Source organism: Cebus imitator, unplaced genomic scaffold (assembly GCF_001604975.1).
Source record: "Cebus imitator isolate Cc_AM_T3 unplaced genomic scaffold, Cebus_imitator-1.0 Scaffold6, whole genome shotgun sequence".
NCBI classification, from domain to species: domain Eukaryota; kingdom Metazoa; phylum Chordata; class Mammalia; order Primates; family Cebidae; genus Cebus; species Cebus imitator.
In genome coordinates this window covers 4318608-4340199 of record NW_016107321.1, presented here as the reverse complement: position 1 = coordinate 4340199, position 21592 = coordinate 4318608, and the positions used below count along the sequence as shown (strand labels likewise).

The 21592-nt window shown below is 40.1% G+C and overlaps 1 protein-coding gene across 2 annotated transcripts in view; it reads left to right on the top strand.

The window, feature by feature from the left end:
• The first annotated feature begins 5118 nt into the window (after window positions 1–5118).
• PLG (plasminogen) overlaps window positions 5119–21592 on the top strand; it is a 53694-nt gene continuing 37220 nt past the window's right edge. For both annotated transcript variants that reach the window (XM_017538020.2, XM_017538023.2), the window contains exons 1-6: window positions 5119–5274; window positions 9233–9368; window positions 10520–10626; window positions 13899–14013; window positions 15810–15949; window positions 17630–17750. In XM_017538020.2, the coding sequence (XP_017393509.1) occupies window positions 5226–5274; window positions 9233–9368; window positions 10520–10626; window positions 13899–14013; window positions 15810–15949; window positions 17630–17750 (668 nt within the window). In that variant the 5' untranslated portion in view covers window positions 5119–5225. The remainder of the gene's footprint in view (window positions 5275–9232; window positions 9369–10519; window positions 10627–13898; window positions 14014–15809; window positions 15950–17629; window positions 17751–21592) is intronic.

The window sequence follows — 21592 nt, the reverse complement described above, 5'->3', positions numbered from 1 at the left end:
TTACTTTATTGTAAGAATACAGGATGTAATACATATAACATACAAAATACGTGTTATTAACTATTGCTGTTCAACAGCAGGCTATTAGTAGTTAAGTCTGGGGGAGTCAGAGTTATACCTGGATTTTCTACTGTGTATGGTTAGTGTGCGAAGCCCCCAAGTTGTTCAAGGGCCAACTGTAATCCTAAAAGAATCTAATACAATATTGTACACAGTAAGTGGTCAATAAATAATGAACTGAACTAAGTAAGAATACATAAATCTCAGAATATGTGCAACCTGATTGTAGTACACAGAGATCTCTCTGTACATATCCCTTTTCTCAGTTCATGCTATTCTTTCAGCTAGAAAGTGCCTTATTTTGAATTAGTTGTATATAGAGCAAAAATCCCTCTAAGAATGCAGTGTGGATTCCTATGCGCAATCTGGCAGAGTCCATTGCTTCATGCCTACTGTGGACATGAAGGGCCGTGCCACCTCGGAAGTCTCTATGCACTCACCCTGTCTATACCTGAGCAATGCATTCCTCTTTGCTGCTCTCCTAACAGGCTCCAGAGTGCAGTGACGCCAGAACAGAGCTCTGCTCAATGTCCCTCTGTGCTTTCACGATGCTGACGGCTTACGAAGGTAGGAAAGAATGTATAGCCAGGAGGTCATGAGGAGGGGAACTAATTTATAAAATCACATTTGTAGAACTGAGTGCATCCAACAATTACCAGGAGAAAGGTGGCCAAAAGCTATACCAACACCACCCAAGTCAAAACCAAAACAACAGGAAAAAAAAATTATGTGGATATAGAATTTCTGATAACATCATTCCTGAGGTGCCTTATCCAGGAGGAAGAGTTAAAATAATAGTTTAACTGGAAATAAATACATGCTAGAAGCATTATATATTAGTAGAATGTGTGTGTGTGTGTGTGTGTGTATGCATGTGTGTGTGCGTGTGCGTGTGCGTGTGTGTGTGTGTGTGTGCATGTGTTTGAGATGCAGTTTTGCTCTTGTTGCCCAGGCTGGAGTGCAATGGCGCCATCTCGGCTCACCACAACTTCCACTTCCCAAGTTCAAGCGATTCCCCTGCCTCAGCCTCCCAAGTAGCTGGGATTACAGGCATGCGTCATTGCACCCGGCTAATTTTGTATTTTTAGTAGAGACAGGGTTTCTCCATGTTGGCCAGGCTGGTCTCAAACTCCCAACCTCAGGTGATCCACCTGCCTCGGCCTCCAAAAATGCTGGGATTACAGGCGTGAGCCACTGCCCGCAGCCAGAGTCTGTTTTATTTTATTCCCAAAGTACTTTCTCAAGCACACTAACATGAACCCTCTAAGAGACATTTCACATTAACAATAGGAATATTCCCTAACTCATGTTATATGACCAACATCATCCCTATACCAAAACTTGGCAGAGACACAACTAAAAAAGAAAATTTCAGGCCGATATCCATGATGAACATAGCTGCAAGAATCTTTAATAAAATGCTGGCAAACCAAATGCAACAGCACATCAAAAAGCTTATCCATCACGATCAAGTAGGCTGCATTCCAGGGATGCAACGCTGGTTAACATACTCAAGTCTATAAAAGTAATCCATCACATAAACAGAACCAAAGACAAAAACCACATGATTATCTCAATAGATGCAGAGAAGGCCTTTGACAAAATTCAACAGCCCTTTATGCTAAAAACTCTCAATTAACTACATATTGACGGAACGTATCTCAAAATAATAAAAGCTATTTAGGACAAATCCACAGCCAATATCATACTGAATGGGCAAAAACTGGAAGCATTCCTTTTGAAATCTGGCACTAGACAAGGATGCCCTCTCTCACCACTCCTTTTCAATATAGTATGGGAAGTTCTAGCCAGGGCAATCAGGCAAGAGAAAGAAATAAAGGGTATTCACTTAGGAAAGAAGGAAGTCCAATTGTCTCTATTTGCAGATGACATGATTGTATATTTAGAAGACCCCATCGTCTCAGCCCAAAATCTCCTGAAACTGGTAAGCAACTTTAGCAAAGTCTCAGGATACAAAATCAATGTTCAGAAATCACAAGCATTCCTATACACCAATAACAGACAAACAGAGAGCCAAATCATGAGTGAACTCCCATTCACAATTGTTACAAAGAGAATAAAATACCTATGAATACAACTAACAAAGGATGTCAAGGACCTCTTCAAGAAGAACTATGAACCACTGCTCAAGGAAATAAGAGAGGACACAAAAAGATGGAAAAAGCATTCCATACTCATGGTTAGGAAGAATCAATATCATGAAAATGGCCATACTGCCCAAAGTAATTTATAGATTCAATGCTATCCCCGTCAAGCTACCAATGACCTGCCTCATAAAACTGGAAAAAAAATACCATAAACTTCATATGGAATCAAAAAAGAGCCTGCCAAACAATCCTAAGGAAAAAGAACAAAGCTAGAGGCATCAGACTACCTGACTTCAAACTATACTACAAGGCTACAGTAATCAAAACAGCATGGTACTGGTACCAAAACAGACATATAGGCCAATGGACCAGAACAGAGGCCTCAGAAGTAATGCCACACACCTACAACCATCTGATCTTTGACAAACCTGACAAAAACAAGCAATGGGGAAAGGATTCCCTGTTTAATAAATGTTGTTTGGAAAACTGGCTAGCCATGTGCAGAAAGCTGAAACTGGGCCCATTCCTTACCCCTTATACAAAAATTAACTCCAGGTGGATTAAAAATTTAAACATAAGACCCAACACTGTAAAAGCCCTAGAAGAAAATGTAGGCAAAACCATTCAGGACATAGGCATAGGCAAGGACTTCATGACTAAACCACCAAAAGCAATGACAACAAAAGCCAAAATAGACAAATGGGATCTAATCAAACGTAAGAGCTTCTACACAGCAAAAGAAACAATCATTAGAGTGTACTGGCAACCAACAGAATGGGAAAAAAATTTTGCAAGCTACCCAACTGACAAAGGGCTAATATCTAGAATCTACAAAGAACTAAAACGAATTTACAAGAAAAAAACAAGCCCATCAAAAATTGGGTGAAGGATATGAACAGGCACTTTCAAAAGAAGACATTTATGCAGCCAACAAACATATTAAAAAATGCTCATCATCACTGGTCATTAGAGAAATGCAAACCAAAACTACATTGAGATACCATCTCACACCAGTTAGAATGGCAATCATTAAGAAATCTGGAGACAACAGGTGCTGGAAAGGATGTGGAGAAATAGGAACACTTTTACACTGTTGGTGGGAGTGTAAATTAGTGCAGCCAATGTGGAAGACAGTGTGGTCATCCCTCAAGGATCTAGAAATAGAAACACCATTTGACCCAGCAATCCCATTACTGGGTATATATCCAAAGGATTATAAATCATTCTATTATAAAGACACATGCACACATATGTTCATTGCCACACTGTTTACTATAGCAAAGACTTGGAACCAACCCAAATGTCCATCAAGGATAGACTGGATAAAGAAAATGTGGCACATATACACCATGGAATACTATGCAGCCATAAAACAGGATATGGGTTCATATCCTTTGCAGGGACATGGATGAAGCTGGAAACCATCATTCTCAGCAAACTGACACAAGAACAGAAAACCGAACACTGCATGTTCTCACTCATAGGTGGGTGTTGAACAATGAGAACACATGGACACAGTGGGGGGAACAACACACACAGGGGTCTGTTGGGGGTTTGGGGACTAGGGGAGTGATAGCAGGGATTGGGGAGGTTGGGGAGGGACAACATTAGGAGAAATACCTAATGTAGGTGATGGGGAGATGGAGGCAGCAAACCATCATGTCATGTGTATATTTATGTAACAATCCTGTGAGATCTGCACATGTACCCCAGAACTTAAAGAACTTAAAGCATAACAAAAAAAGAAAAAGAAAATACAGTATATATATATGAAGTCTCCCCACTGCTGGTTTCTCAACTTGCCTCCATCTTCTTTCCCTTTTAATGAACTGGGACATGAGGTGAGACAGGGAGGATAAAGGGAGTGTAAGAATTTGAGGAGAGAAGAGAGTGAAGCCAAGATAGGAAATCAGGAAATGCGATTAGATCCCCGTGTTCCTCACATGGGGCCAAGCTCTTATTGTCCTGGACGGTTTCTTCCTGAGGGTTCTGCATGGTTCCTCCATCCCAGGGAATTCCACAGGATGTTCCACCCAAGACTGCTGGGCTCCCACCTCTATCTTTTGCCAGTCAATGAAGGAATTTCACTGCCTGGAAAGAAGAATGTTGCTTTCTGGTCCTTATTTCACACCTAAAATAGAGAGGTCAATTGTATTATTCCTAAATATCTTTGAACAAATAGAAGTTTTAAAGCATATATACTACCTCGATGCTCTAGCTTTAAGCCAGGGAAAACTACAGATTCAACAATTAAAATTGAGAGAGATTCTTTCCACTTACTGCTACCACTCTTGCTTTATTTCATGAGAATGAGAATATAATAATGTGCCATACATTCATTTTGGAGAAATATTGATTTATGGTGTAAATATTTATCATTACGGAAGACGCATGAGTTTACTGGGAATAAAGATGTTTGGAAGATAATAAAATATTTTCACATATATTGTAATGTTGACACAGTTTGGTATAGGATGTGGAGATGTTAATGTGAAACCTAGCTCAAGTTTGCCGTCTAAGACCTGAACGGGCTGTGTGTATCAGCTGCACCCCTGGTTAGCCACACAACCTCGGGAAGGCCTCAGCCCCCTCCCGGTACAGCCTGCCTGTTGGGAAGCTTGAGGGAGGCCATGGATGTGCCGTGCTTGGCAGAGGGTCTGGTCATGGAAGGTACAGCAAATGTGAGATACTACTATGATTTTGTTTTATCCAAAAGAAAGGGAATGAAAGAAGAGGGAAGGAAAAGAGAATAATCAGGAGAAATGAAGGATGAGGGGTGAGGGGAGGAGTAAGGGACATGAAGGCAGTGTGGAGCAGCCAAGGGCGGAGATGGCTTTCACCACTTCCCAGCATCTATTGCAGATTCCACTCTCAAACATTTGGAAGGACCCTTTATTCAAGGTAATGTTTGACCCCTGCTGAGCCAGGGGCGAGGGCCTCTGAGAGAATAATTAACTTAATTTGACTCTCTGGTTTGTGGATGCGTTTACTCTCATGTAAGTCAACAACATCCTGGGATTGGGACACACTTTCTGGGTACTGCTGGCCAGTCCCAAAATGGGCCATAAGGAAGTGATTCTTCTACTTCTTTTATTTCTGAAATCAGGTAAGACAAAGTTTTTTTTAATATAATAATTATTTTTTTCTCCCACAATGTAGTAAAAATACGTATGTCATGGCTTTATGTGCAATTCGCCTAATTTAATTTTCTGTTCGTGAAATTCCAAGTTCAAAATCTTGTATAAGATTGAGGAATTCTTCAAGAAATAAGTTTAATTGCACTGTGAAGATTTTCAGGGTGCTGGAGTGAATGGGCAGATAAAATAATGGTGATTTTTCAAATCCAAATGAGTACACTCATATAATGGCCAGTCTAATTGAAAAAGAGCCAATGTAGCTAAGCACCCAAGAGAGGGCTAAGCTCTTCGCCTGGTTCTCGGTTTGATTGATTTATATCATCTCTGTTAAAATGTCATGCTCCCCTCACTTGCAAGTTAAAACAATGAAGTATCTCTTAGAATATATTCTGTACCCTCACCAGCTCATGGTGGCGGGGGGCGGGGGAACAGGATTCAGCATTTCTCTCTTTGTTGTGGCCTGAGTAAGGCTTTCCATAGGTATACATTTGCCTCTTATCCTTGGAGAAATTACATGCATCCATTTGCCAGATTATATATACATATGGCGATTCAACAAATACTTAGTGCTTGTGAGTAGCCCCCACGTTTGTATACATACATCCATACATACCTGTGTGTCAATGTGAATGTGAGTGTGTGTCCTTTACAAATACTAGCTTCTTTAGCTTGTGGTATAGGTAGGGTCGTATATTCATCCCCATTCTATAGACAAGGAAATATAGACTTAGAAAAATCATGTTATTTGCTCAGTGACCAAACTCCTACATCAAGGATTTCAGCCACATTTCCCAGAAGAAATCTAGGGCTCTTCTCACTTTTCAGCTTTGTTTAAGCCTTTGAAGAAATATTCTAAACGTGTCCTAGTAGTTCTTTTACTTTAAAAAAAATAGCTTTATTGAGATATAATTAACATAGAGAATTCACCCATTTAGGCACACAATCCAATGGATTTTAATATATTGAGTGTTGTGCAGCCACCATCAGAATAAATTTTAAAATCTTGTCATACCCCCAAAAAGGCACTCCACTCTCCTTAGCTGTTACCCCCAATCTGCCGCTTCTGGCAGCCACTAATCTATCTTCTGTATTTTATCTTTGCCATTTTGGAAATGTTATAAAAATGGAATCGTGAGTTTTGCTAGAACTTCTTCATATCAATAATGTACACCATGCTTGAAATTCAATCTATAAATCAACAGATGAAATTTTGCAGATTCAAATACATTTGCATTTAGTGGAAGCCATTCAAGGAACTATCAAAGAAAATACTATCAAAGAGCAGGAGAAAATTAGACGATGAAATTTTTGTGGGAAAGTGGTGTGTGTTGCTGGTATGAATAGTCTATTTCAGCCCATGGAAACTAGGACAGAGATCACTGTGAGCTTACTCGGCGGGCTATACCCAAAGGTGTACAATGAAACATCAAAATTCTCTGCCACAGGATTAACGTGTTTAACCAACCTGGGGGGCACATTCTCTCATACGCTCTTTTGGAAAGGAAGGCTTTCTGTGGATGTGTCATCTTTCTGGTGTGCTGCAATGCCCGGGGAGAGGAAAAAGTTTCTTTTACAGCCATACTCAGTGAGAAGCAGGGAAACATCTTCCATTTCACAAATTACTAAGTCTTTTTTCTTACACATGCAAATATGCACGCACATTCACATATCACAGTGAGGAAGAAATTCTCACACTGCTAATAAAACACATTTGCATCAGTAGCAATATACATCTACATTTTGCCTATAATATAAATGTATTTTTCCACTTAAAGATTTGTTTAATGTTTTCTTGCCACCAAATAAACCCTATCAAATCCTTTTGCCATATGAGTCCTAGAAGTGAATAAGATTTTTAAAATGTGGGAAAAACATTTCAAATTTAAAAGAAAAAATTTGATTCTCTTTTGGGATATTTACTAGGATCTTGAGCTGGGGAGGGGATCTCAGCAGCGACGCACTATGAAGCATAACAACATGACACTCAGAGGTAACTTAGTTGAAGGGGGAATAAATGGAAGTTTTCTCTTTTTGAATATCAGTTGTAGTCTGCTCTGCTATGCTTCAAAAAAACTCTTCAGAAAGTTTAATTTAACTCACTGTAGGACACCCTTTGTGGATTTGTTTTGTGTTTTGAAGTCACACTCTGAGCTGTGGAATTTACCAAAACACAGCTCTTCTTGGAAATGAGAGTTCAAGTTGACAGAAGATGCAGGGTGAAGACATAGATATGGGCCTAAAGTATCTATTTCTCTGTGATCTTTTGATACATCTCGCAAGTGATTTTAGCCAACTCCTGGTCAATAATCCGTTTTTCCAGCCTGGAGTGTCTTAAATTGAGGAAGGACAAAGTTGCCGAGATGGGAAGCAGGTGAACTTTGGCTGGGGACTTTGGAAGAGAGTGCATTCCCCTCCCTGTCCTGCCCCTTGTGCTCTGTGTACTCTCAGGAGGTCAGGACAGGCCTTTCTGAGAATGAAAATCTGTTCATCTGCATTCCTGCTCCATACCTGTCATCAGCACACAAAGGAATGCACTCTGCTGTGTGTCATCTTTCAGAGCCTCCCCTGACCGCATGTTCCTTGGAGGGCTTGCTGCCTTCAGAGCCAGGATTGTCTCCTGCCCCTCCCCCAGTCACCCCTTAACCCACTCCCTCTGCCTGCAGCCCCCATCACACCCCTGAAAGTGGTCAAGGTTTTCTTGTTGTCTAATTCCGTGGATCTTGGCTATCTTCATTTTGTTAGCCTCTTTTGGCCTCTCGCCCTGTGAAAATCACTGGCATTCTGTGCCAAGGATGGAGCTGGCATCTCCAGGCTTAGAAGATAGCTGCTGAAGCTTGGCCAGGTGCCCTTAGGAGCCTCAGGACAGGGGACATTCTGTAGCCTTGCAGTGGGAGCACAGCTGAGTCCCGCTTGGCCACCCTCTGCCGCCACCAGGCAGAAGGCAGCTTTCAGACAGATTCCTTGCCTCAGATTTGATCTCAAAGAAACATCAAGACCAGTATTTGTCCCAGGTTCTGCTTTTTCACAATTCCCTCTGAAATCCAGATGCCTGTCAACACCTAGGAAAATCTGATTTCTCCCCAGTTAGTAGTGGTGTGTCACTGTAGTAAGCCCAGTACAGAAATGGCCTTTAGAGTGGGGGGCTTCTTACCCTCCAGTGTTTCATCCAATTTTTGCCCGAGGTGGCAACATAATTTAGTTCAGTTCTTATTTATTCCCAACATCATCCATGCACCAAGACATTTGTATCTCAAGGAAGTTAAAGTGGCAGTGTTACAACCAAAGCACGTATTGTAAGAAATCAAACAAGGGCCTCCACATTCCATTTCTACCCAGGGATGAACAAATCAACATCAATCTTCACAGCACCGTTGCCACTGATGGTGCCTTACTTTTCTCTCATGACATGCCAATCAACAGCAAACATAAAATTTGTTTTTATTTAAGGTTCTCTACCCATTAATACAGTAACAGACTGTTTATCAATCTAGTAAATCTTTTGATATCTTGTGATCTGCTAATAAGCCTGTTTTTCTTTGTTTTATAATTTCAACTTGTAGAGTCAGGGGTACATGTGCAGGTTTGTTACATGACTAAATTGCATGACACTGAGCTTTAGGGTACAAATGATCCCATCACCCAGGTAGTGAGCTAAATACCTACTAAACAGGTATTTTTTCAGCCCTGCCTCCCTCCCTCTCTCCCTTCTCTGGGAGTCCCCAGTGCGTTTTGTTGCCATCTTTATGTCCACATGTCAGACTGTGTTCTTAACTAAACATTTTGACTCACAGCTACCCATTCTACTTCCAGGAAACAGCAAGTTTTATTCGGTTAATGCTAACCAAAGAGACTAAAAGGAAGTCATGGCATTTAGACATTGGCGTTGATTAACTGACAATTTGTTCCACTTGGGTCTCCCACCTCTAGGTCAAGGAGAGCCTCTGGAGGACTATGTGAACACCCAGGGGGCTTCGCTGTTCAGTTTCACTAAGAAAAAGCTGGAGGCAGGAAGCATAGAGGAATGTGCAGCAAAATGTGAGGAAGAGAGAGAATTCACCTGCAGGTATTTCCACTGTCCTTGCACCTACCCAGAAATCTGTCATTTGGATGGCAAGTCATTTACTTACAAATTTATTAACAATTTAAGAGAAGGGAGGAATTTATGGAATCAGCATTTGGAGCTATATTCACTCACACTATCTGAAGCCATACTAACGGCTGCCTGTTAAGGTTTACCGGAGTCTTTGTTAGAAAAATACCCTAAAAGGAAGTTATTTGTTTTCACACCAACATAAACATTAGCAGCTATTGTTCTGAGCTCTAATTTTTAACATCACGATCGGTAAATGTTTGTTGAGGATCATGTCCTACACAGATCCGAGCAATGACTTACAGCTACAAGACCCAGTGCCCACCCTTTAGTATTTAAGGTGTAGTCGAGGAAACTGGATATAATGTTTGAAAAAAAGACAGCCCAAGTGAGGTACTGCGAAGTGGCATAATCAGAGCATGGTCTACTCAGATCCAGAGAAAAGAACAGTTCCTAAGGCTGAGGCAGCTGGAGAAGGCTCAGGCGGGAGGCGGAGGCGGGAACTGAGCTGGGTTTGGAGTTGAGAGAGCTCTTGACAAGCACCAGGAAGGTGGGGGAAGATGCAGCCCTGCACTCCCTTGATGGGGACCATTAAGAGATCAAGCTGGCTAAAGCAGAGGCTTCGTGTAGGTGATGGGCCTGGGGGGATAGCTCTGGATGCTCACCTGAGCTCCCACAGCGGGACCACGTGGATGGGAAGGGAGGGATCAGGGGCCAGGGCCGGGTGAAAGGTGGAGCAGAGGTTCAGGGGAAGTGATCAGAGTCGAGAGTTCATGGAGACAGACCAACTTGGGCAATGGGTTCAAAGCAAACAGAGTAGCTCCTTTCCAACCCAAAGACAATTAAGAAAACCAGTGAAGAAGAAGTAAAGCAGTTGAAATAGGAAGAAAGAGAAAATGAGGGAAAGAAGACAGGGGCATGAGAGAACGAGAGTTACTGCCACGACGGTGTCTTTGCTTCATTTCTTCATCGATGCCACGCCCAAACAGCTGACAGGCAGCAGTTCTGAGCTCCCTTGTCCATCAAGAGATGCAATGATCTTTAGCGTGTCTCACTTATTGGTAAACATTTGTTTTCTCTAAATAAAGAAAAATACTTATTGGATTTCCTGATTTCTTCTGCAGGTCATTTCAATATCACAGTAAAGAGCAACAATGTGTGATAATGGCTGAAAACAGAAAGTCTTCCACAATCATTAGGTTGAGAGATGTCGTTTTATTTGAAAAGAAAAGCAAGTACATTTTTTCTTCTTCCTCCTCCTCCTGTCTTCCCATCCTCCCACTCTTCCTCCTTCTCTATTCTATCTTTAATTTATGAGACCAGAGGAGGAAGGCACTATGGTGTAGTGAAATTGAATTCTGAGTTAGGACAGGATTTGATTACTAACTAACCATGTCAGCTTGAGTATATTATTTCACCTCCTGGCTTTAATTATTTTTGTTTGTCAAAAAATTAAAGGATTAGATTTGTAAAATCACATCTACCTCTATGACCCTGAAAATAAGATATTTAAAATATTATTTTATATTTAACAAGGAGATGGGAAGTCTATGCATTCCTTTTGATCTTGGCTTCTTATTCTACAGGGTGACCATGGTCTTTGGGCCCTAGCTTCTGGACAAAGCCTTATAAAATAGAAATACTGAGGTGTTTTAATCCTCAGAAACATTTGGATTGGGACGAAAATCTTACTTTTATTCTTAAATTTTTCACATTTTGGGGGACATGATCTATATTATTCTCAGGTTTTTGAAATATTGTCTTTTAAAACTGTGTAAAAGTTACAGCTCCTTTTCTATAGTTTCTTTCAAAATGTGGGTCAATAGTCCCATTGTTTAGAATAAGACACAGACAGGATTTCGATGGAAATTGCATGTCTTTTTAGATGTGCAGATGTTTCATTAAGCGTATGAAGATTTGAAGGGATGTGTATGACACTTTAAAAACTGTTTCCTATGCTGTGTTGGTGGCTAGGTATTAAGACTGCTAATAATAGCAGTTTAGCTCCCAAAATATTCTGCATCCCCGGTGTTAAAGAGGACTGGAAACACCTTAGTTCTTGTATTCTTCAGGCTACTTTTCAACATTGTGTCTGGTATCACTGCAAAACTCTAAGTAGCAATTTAAACAGTATTTATTTGGGTCGGAATTATTTCTGTGCATTGACTCATCTTCGTGGGTTTCATTAGCTGTATGCATTGCACATTCTACCTCACCACTGCTTATCTCTAATTCTTGAGATTAAAGTACAGATTAAATCTAAACTTTATCTGTTGAAGTTATTAGTTCTTGCAAGTAGTAAGCAAATGGTAAACTATATAGAATTACCTACTTGTACCAGATTTAAAAAAAAAAAAAAAAAAACATCCTGGATTCTCTCTACAAAATGCTAACATTTAGATATGTCATTTGTAAATTGTTAACCAGAAGAAACATGGGAATGACTGTTAGGTTGAGTTTGAAGTCTGAAGTTTGAAAGCTTAGTTTGCTTGTTTTCAAGGTGACAGAAGGGAGCAAAAGGTTATATAAACTCTGGTGGGTACATATAAACAAGAGAGAAGAGAAAAGTCAAAAGTCAGTCATTTTTTGGTCTTTGTTTCTTTGCTGTGGGATATTGACCCACTCTAACTTACCTGCCAGGGTTTTGCTGGGAACAGTCAGTGTTAGATCACATTTACTTCCGCCACTTGCCACCAGCCACACTGCCATCACCTGGTCCAAGACCCTGTCACCACTGGTTGGGGCTGCTTGTAGCTGTACACCTGATCTATTAGAAATGTACCTTCCCTGCTTAAAGCCTTTCCTAGTGCCCTTAAAATAAGACCCAAATACTTCCCAAATATGCTAGGGCCCAGAATTATTTAAGTAACCCCAGGCTGCTGTTTGCTTGGCTTGCTCAACTTTTCTACACTGGCCTTACCTCCGCTCCTTCTCCACCCCAAGCACATGCCCTCCTGCCTGGGACCTTCTTCACCTTTGTCCTGCTGTGCCAGCTGCTTCTCATCTCCTAGGTCTCAGCTCAATCATTACCTCCTTTGCAAATCTTCCCTGACCTCTAGACCTCCCTTTCACAAAGTACCTTGAGTTCACACTTTTGATGAGTGTCTGATGTCTACTGTAATACTATGTCCCAATGAAGATGTACTTTTAATCATAATACATAGTATTGGGCTCCCAAAGAAGACGTACTTGCAATCGTAATATGTAGTATTGGGTTAAAAGCATTAGTTTGCTGTAGGTATGTTAGGACTACTTTCCCATGTGATTGATCAATGAATTTAAAAAGGACTAAAGTGGGTAAATGTAAATGATTAATATACCATAAACATTTTATATTTTCATTGAAAACACAAGTGTACATGACACCTTTTGATGTAGAGTAGAGGCCTTTTTTTCTTTGAATATGGGGTCACCAGTAGGAGGTCTCTGGTGCATTTTCTGCATAAACTATGCTCTAGTGCAACATCTACAATAATCACTTTCCTTGTCTTTGAAATGGACCGTATCTCGACATTTACTAATCAAGCTTAATGTGTAATACCTTTAGATTCTTATGATTTCCTCCTCAAACTTTATAGTCAGCTATATGAGTGGATTGCCCTCTGTGGATTTGATAGCAATTTTTTAAATGATTCATGTTTCACCTCCTTAAAAACATTCAATTTAGTTCAAAACAAAACAAAAAAAGAGCTTTGTTTCTTTTCACATTCATTTCTCAGTTTCGATCATCTTTAATTAAATATAACTGTAAGAAAGTTGGAAAATGCAAAGAAATGACTCGTGGTAAGCACACAACCCACATGGGGGGAACAGACGCTGGGGGGGGGCGCACACCAGCAAAGCACCTGCCAGCTGCATGTGGACCCAGGTGGGCGTCGGACTGTTTTAAAGGCAGTAGAGGGCCCTTTTGGTTGAGTGGAAGCTGGTTGAGAACTTTCACTGCAAACATTTACAGTGGACCACAGTTTTATAGCCCTGTTTGGCACTTTTGCATATCACTGGGAGCCTGAAAAAATAGAAGCGGGTTGGATCTCTTTCAGCCTTTGAAAAGCCTGCTGTCTCCCCATCCAAAAATCCCTTTCCCCATTCTCTCACTCTGTCTCATCATGCTATGTGTTTTCTCTGTAATGTGTATGGCCATGAAGTGATCTCACTCCATACTGTGCTTCCTTGAATATTTCCTGGAACCCCACTGCCTGATTCCACTAGAATGTGAGCTGCATGACGGCCAAGCCTCTGGCTGCACTGTGCCCCATGGGCCCCCAGCAAGCTGGCGGGGCTCGATACACAGAGGGCTCATAAGTAGCATTTGAATACATGAATCAAAGTACAGAATGGCTCAGTTTATTGCAGTCGTCTTTCAGATGCAAAAGATGATCTTTTAGAAAGCAGAAACAGGGGGTCTGGTACACAAGGTCTTTCTCTCAGTGTGACTGTGCTGTGCAGACCTTCCGTGGTTTCTTGTTGTGAAAGACTTTGACCACTGTGTGGCTTTCCCTTCAGTGTATCTTTCAGAGTGCAAGACCGGGAACGGAAGGAACTACAGAGGGACAATGTCCAAAACAAAAAATGGCATCACCTGTCAAAAATGGAGTTCTACTTTCCCCCACAGACCTAAGTAAGACTTTCCCTTTCATCTTTGTGTTCACCTACTGTACAGTTGTCCCGCTGTGTCTGGGGGGGACTGGTGCCAGGACCCCGTGGCTACCAAAATCCATGCTTCCCAAGTCCCTCATATAAAATGGTATAGTATTTTCATATAATCTACATACATTCTCTCATCTAATGCTTAACATAATGTAAATGCTATGCAATCATTGTTATACCATATTTTATTATTTGTATTATGTTTTATTTTCATATTGTTATTCTCTATCATCTTTTTCAAGTCTTTTCCATCCACAGTTGGTTGAATTTGTGGATGTGGAACGCATGGATACAGAGGGCCAACTGTATGTAGGACAATTTCCTTACTTTTAATTCAAACCAGAATATGTGAATAAGCAGACAGAACCTTTTGGATGTCAATGTTCAATTATTTATAGCACCATAGTAGAATATGGTTGCTTTCTATTTTTTCTTGGGTATGGAGGTTTCTTGAAGACCTAGAACATAGAAACATGCCTAGTTTAAAAAAAAATCAATGAAACCATGAGTTTTAGGCCAAATCTGAGAAAAGCCCAAAGATGACTATGTTTGGGACTAAAGTAAACATATCAAGTTAGAGCTCTCATCACATGTTCGACTCAAATTGTGGAGCAAAAGAGTAAATAAAATACAAAAATGAAAATGGAGATACATGAAACCCAAATCTTGCAACTTGCCTATTATTTATTTTAGTGTCTTTTTTTGTACTTTTCCCAGTTTGGTGCTAGATGGTATTAAGTTCTCAGTAGTGTTGCTCATCAAACAGTGCTCACCTTTATCCATTCCCCCAACACGCAACAAATTGACTTGGCCACATCCCTATGAGATGAGCAGACTGAATATTCCCCGTGAGATAATGAAAACTGATTCAACCAAATGGCGAACTCAGAGCTGGACAGGTGCTATGGAGACACACTAGGCCATTTTATGAGGTGGTCTAGGTTCATCTTTATGAGGGAACTGAGGTCCTGAGAGGGTGGGGATTACCCCACACAGGTTCACAGAAGAACCAGAAATAAAACCTGCCTTTCTAGACTTTAAGTCTTGTGATTTTCATCTAAATGGTTGTCTCTATACTGCAACTCATCTCTAGAACTGAAAATGAGCTTAACTCCCTCCTCCATCCCCATTAATTCAGGCTGCATTTCAGAGAAGACGAGGACTTTGGAATCAGACAAATCAACTTTGAATTCCTGATCTGCTTCTTAGTAGTTATTCACACTTAAGCAAGTTTTGTTTTGTTTTGTTTTGCTTTATGTTGCCACTCAGTCTTCTCATCTGTAAAATAGGGCTAATAACACCTTCCTCGAAGGGGTTTTTTATTGGGACTAAAAAAGAGAATGCGTAGAAAGATTTTAGTTGAATTCCTGGCACATAGTTCACACAGACAAAATGTTACTAACTACAGGAATTTTTACAGAGAAACGGTAACTGATAAAAGGAGGTGTCTAGAATGAATTAAGACCTTGGCAGGCTTTTGAGGCCTTTATATTTCTCCTGACTGTGAATAAAAATACTGTGGCTCTCCGTCTAACACTTGGCTGTCAATATAGTAGCAATGGTAATATTACCTTCTGTGCCAGAAGCAGCCTATCAATTGAGAAATTAAAAATCCAACCACACAAGTGCTGCAGCACCCTGCTGAAATGCATTTGGATGACAGCAACTTCAGTCTCAGATGGGAAACGAGAGCATCTCCTTCTGCCTTGCTGATAGCGTACTAATTTTTAGACTGTAGTCTAAGTGCTTCTTTTCCATCCTCTCCAGTTTCTCACCTGATACACACCCCTCAGAGGGACTGGAGGAGAACTACTGCAGGAACCCAGACAACGATGAGAATGGGCCCTGGTGCTACACTACTGATTCAGGACAGAGATACGACTACTGTGACATTCCCGAGTGTGAAGGTCAGGAGTGGCTCTAGAAAATGTTTTCATTTCTGCCCTTCACCTATAAAATAATTTGTTGTAAAGCCCCTTCCTACAGGGAGATTATTAATAATTGAGTAACTTATTCACCTCTCAGAAAGGAGCAAAACTTTGCTCAGACCCACGGAATTGACCTAAATTTTTGTTTGTTTGTTTTTGAGATGGGGTTTTGCTCTTATTGCCCAGGCTGGAGTGCAATGGCATGATCTCGGCTCACTGCAACCTCCACCTCCTGGGTTCAAGCGATTCTCCTGCCTCAGCCTCCCAAATAGCTGGGATTACAGGCATGCACCACCACTCCCAGCTAATTTTGTATTTTTAGTAGAGACGAGGTTTCTCCATATTGGTCAGGCTGATCTCAAACTCCTGACCTCAGGTGATTTGCCGGCCTTGGCCTCCCAAAGTGTTGGGATCACAGGCATGAACTGCCATGCCCAGCTGACCTGAATTATTTTTATTAAAATATTACATCAACATGTACAGACATAAAACTACATCTAAACTCTAAATACAAATTTCTTTTGGGTAAAACTTTTACACAGCGTAAAAACCAAGACAGATTTGCAATTAAGTAGTTAAAATAAAATAACAAAATCAATAAAAATCAAATAAACAATATACATTTAATGTGGTAGACTTTGCTGTTTTGCTGAAGCTAAGCAAGAAAGGAATTTTTAAATCAGCAATCCATTATTTTAATGGACTGACCAATTTAATAGTGCACCTCAAAGGTCAATGCTAAAAAATAAAAAAAATATATTGTACTGAAAAAACTGTCCTTATTTCGTATTTCTGGCTACATTTGTTAGTGCAAAAGGGAATGAATAAAGGTGAGATTCATGTGACAGTGTGGATACGGTACTGTGTGACAACTCAGTTCTCCCTTCACTTCCACCTATTTGAATCATGGGGATCCTTTATTTGTATACCATGTTATAGGTATTTGCCCTAAGTGCCACCAATGCCTCACTTTTATATTAAGTCTGCCCGTTTTCCTTAGTACCCCAAAAGAATGTAAGTCACATATTACTCTGCATTACCATGTGACTTCAATAATTCTGAATCAAAGTTTAAGTTTGTGAATAATTTTGCAAAAAAGAGCCAGTCATGCTTCTCAACTATATAAAAAGAGAAGTGCTATCACTTCAGGTGGATATTGTTCTCCATGAGACCATGAGCACAAATGAAAACTCCAGACTAAAACCCTTAGACGGTGCAGTCAGTGGAATGATCAGGATAATTTCACACAAAGTTTTAAAGATGATTATTATAATGAAGATGGCGAATATTGAAAAGTCCTAAGGGAGAACTTACAGACTTCCGAGAACAGATGCACCCCTGCCTCCCCACTGGCCTGCACATCCTGATTTAAGGACATGGCATCATGGAAATTCTGAATTTGGTCATGACTACGATAGTTGACTGGATAGTGACTAAAATTTGTGAATGTTACCATTTAAAAGGAAAATGATATTTGGATTGTGTTAGAAAACCCTGAGTCCTTATTGCCAATTTTATGGCCAAGTACCTGTTGTGAATTACATCTGAATGGGGGCAAGTTACACTTAAGGGAGAGGGATTCTGGTTTTAACTCTCTAGTTTGCTTCGTCCATTTCAGTTTTTTTCTTCCTCTCTGTCCTTCCTTCCCAACCTGTCCAGATGAATGTATGTATTGCAGTGGAGAAAATTATGATGGAAAAATTTCCAAGACCATGTCTGGACTGGAATGCCAGGCCTGGGACTCTCAGACCCCACACGCTCATGGATACATTCCCTCCAAGTAAGTCTCACTGGGAAAAAACACTCCATGTTTAAGGCTCTGCAGTTCTATTGGACATTTGCTGTTATTTAGATATTTTAGCATTCCTCAAGATGTTTTTAATTTCAAAGCTAATGTCCTCCCACAATATTGCAAGTGAATATGCATTCTTGCTGCTCAAAATGTGGTCCATGGGCCAGCAGCAGTGATGTTCTCTGAGAGTTTGTTAGAAATGCAAAATGTCACACCCTCTGAATCTGATTTGCATAATAACCAGATCCTCAGCTGATGTGCCCACACATTCAAACACTAATGTGGGTATGAATACTTTAACATCTGTCTTGAGAAATACACAGACACACATTGCTGGTGTATTTTCCAAATAGTTTTCTTTTCTCTTCACTCTCTTTCCTTTCCCTTTGTACCAATGAGATTCAAGGCTCCTAACTTTTGACCTATGAGCAAACATCATGGATTTGTGAATCGCTAATGTTTTATGTGTATTTACATCAGTATATTTTTCTGGAATAAGGATTCATAACTTCCATCAGATTCTCTAAGGAGACCATGAACTTAAAATGAGAATAAGTTTCTTGCTCTAGAAAGTCATGATGGTTCCAGATTTTTTTATTTTGGTTTATATATACACACACACACACACACACACACACACACACACATATATATAATTACACTTTATACATATATATAATATTGTACTATATATATATATACACACACACATATATATAATTACACTTTATACATGTATATATAATATTGTACTATATATATACACACACACATATATATATAATTACACTTTATACATATATATAATATTGTACTATATATATATATATTATTGCACTTTAGGTTCTGGGGTACATGTGAAGAACATGCAGGATTGTTGCATAGGTACATACATGGCAATGTGATTTGTTGCCTCCATCCCCCCGTCACCTATATCTGGCATTTCTCCCCATGTTATCCATCCCCAAACCTCTACCCACCGCTGTCCCTCCCCTATTCCGCCCCAACAGACCCCAGTGTGTAATGCTCCCCTCCCTGTGTCCATGTGTTCTCATTGTTCAACACCTGCCTATGAGAGAGAACATGTGGTGTTTGGTTTTCTGTTCTTGTGTCAGTTTGCTGAGAATGATGGTTTCCAGATTCATCCATGTCCCTACAAAGGACACAAACTCATCGTTTTTTATGGCTGCATATATTTTATGGTGTATATGTGCCACATTTTCCTTGTCCAGTCTATCATTGATGGGCATTTGGATTGGTTCCAGTTCTTTGCTATTGTAAACAGTGCCACAGTGAACATATGTATGCATGTGTCTTTATAATAAAACAATTTATACTTCTTTGGATATATACTCAGTAATGGGATTGCTGGGTCAAATGGAATTTCTATTTCTAGGTCTTTGAGGAATTGCCACACTATATTCCACAATGGTTGAACTAATTTACACTCCCACCAACAGTGTAAAAATGTTCCTTTTTCTCCACATCCTCTCCAGCATCTGTTGTCTCCAGATTTTTTTAATGATCGCCATTCTAACTGGCATGAGATGGTATCTCAATATGGTTTTGATTTGTATTTCTCTAATGACCAGTTATGATGAGCATTTTTTCACGTGTTTGTTGGCTGCATAAATGTCTTATTTTGAAAAGTGTCTGTTCATGTCCTTCACCCACTTTTGAATGGGTTTGTTTGTTTTTTTCTTGTAAATCTGTTTTAGTTCTTTGTAGATTCTGGATATTACCCCTTTGTAAGATGGGTAGATTGCAAAAAATTCTTTCCCATTCTGTTGGTTACCAGTTCACTCTAATGATTGTTTCTTTTGCTGTACAGAAGCTCTGGAGTTTAATTAGATCCCATTTGTCTGTTTTGGCTTTTGTTGCCAATGCTTTTGGTTCTTTAGTCATGAAGTCCTTGCCTATTCTGATGTTTTTGCCTAGGTTTTCTTCTGGAGTTTTTATGGTGTTAGGTCTTATGTTTAAGCCTTTAATCCATCTAGAGTTAATTTTAGTGTAAGGTGTCAGGAAGGGGTCCAGTTTCTGCTTTCTGCACATGGCTAGCCAGTTTTCCCAACACCATTTATTCAACAGGGAATCCTTTCCCCATTGCTTGTTTTTGTCAGGTTTATCAAATATCAGATGGTTGTAGCTGTGTGACGTTGCCTCCAAGGCTTCTGTTCTGTTCCATTGGCCTATATCTCTATTTTGGTACCAATACCATGCTGTTTTGATTACTGTAGCCTTGTAGTATAGTTTGAAGTCAGGTAGCATGATGCCTCCAACTTTGGTCTTTTTGCTTAGAATTGACTTGACTATGCTGGCTCTCTTTTGGTTCCATATGTAGCTTAAGGTGGTTTTTTTCCAGTTCTGTGAAGAGGGTCATAGGTAGCTTGATCGGGATAGCATTGAATCTATAAATTACTTTGGGCAGTATGACCATTTTCACAATATCAATTATCACCATTCTAACTGGCATGAGATGGTGTCTCAATGTGGTTTTGATTTGCATTTCTCTAATGACCAGTGATGATGAGCATTTTTTCATTTTTATTGGCCTTATAAATGTCTTCTTTTGAAAAATGTCTGTTCATATCCTTCACCCACTTTTGAATGAGTTTTTTTTCTTGCAAATTTGTTTTAGTTTTTGTAGATTCTGGATATTAACCCTTTGTCATATGGGTAGATTGCAAAAATTTTTTCCCATTCTGTTGGTTGCCAGTTCACTCTAATGATTGTTTCTTTTGCTGTGCAGAAGTTCTTAAGTTTAATTGGATCCCATTTGTCTATTTTGGCTTTTGTTGTCATTGCTTTTGGTGTTTTAGTCATGAAGTCCTTGCCTATTCCTATGTCCTGAATGGTATTGCCTAGATTTTCTTCTAGGGTTTTTATAGTGTTAGGGCTTAGGTTTAAATCTTTAATCCATCTGGAGTTAGAATAAGGTTTTGTGAGTATTCTTTTTCACATTAATTGTGCTGGAAAACACCTTCCATTCTATAATCACTTCTGGTCTTCCTCTTCATTCTATGATGACTACAGGACCATACCAGGGCTTTTAAGAATGCAGAAGTGAGGCTAAGCCACAGATTCCACTTTTACTTCCCATTCAGAAGAGCTAGCTTAAAACACAGCAGTTGCCATTTTTCTTCAAAGTGGAAATACAGTAAAGGCCTAAGGGTCCAAAGCTGAGTAAAGTCACTTCCAGAAAACCGGAAGGAGAAGAAGATTGCTTAAGCTGCTGCCGGCTCTTCTTTCCATCCTGGTAAACATTTACAGTCTCAGAGGGGGGAATGAATAAGTGCAGAGGGCCATCAGACATGGAGTGCATCCAACAGCCCTAGCCACTGGGGCCCACTGAGGAAGGATCCAGCACATACTGCATGGTGAGACCCTTGTAGGAGCACAGCTTCTCTTCCATGTTTCTCTAAGCTTCAAGGCTGGTGGGAGCAGAGCCTGGTAGACCAGAAGGACTGTTCCTTTAAGCTATGAAGATGCCCAGTTCTTGGCTCTATTGGGTACTAGATGAGTATCTTTAGGCAGAAGCACTTTGCATTTTAAAGATTGCTCTTATTTGTGGTTGAATAACTGGAATTTGCTTACATCAATTTTTCCAGATGGCCAAAATGATAAGGTACTGATTCTATAGAGTGATTTTTACACATGTAAAATGTTAGAAAAACAGTGCTTGGCAGCTGGATGTGGTGGCACAAGCCTGTAAGTCCTAGTTACATGAGGGGCTGAAGCAAGAGGATTGCTTGAGTGCGTTCAAGGAGTTCAAGACAAGCCTGGGCAATAAGTGGGACCCTGTCTCTAAAAACAAAACAAGAAGGCCGGGC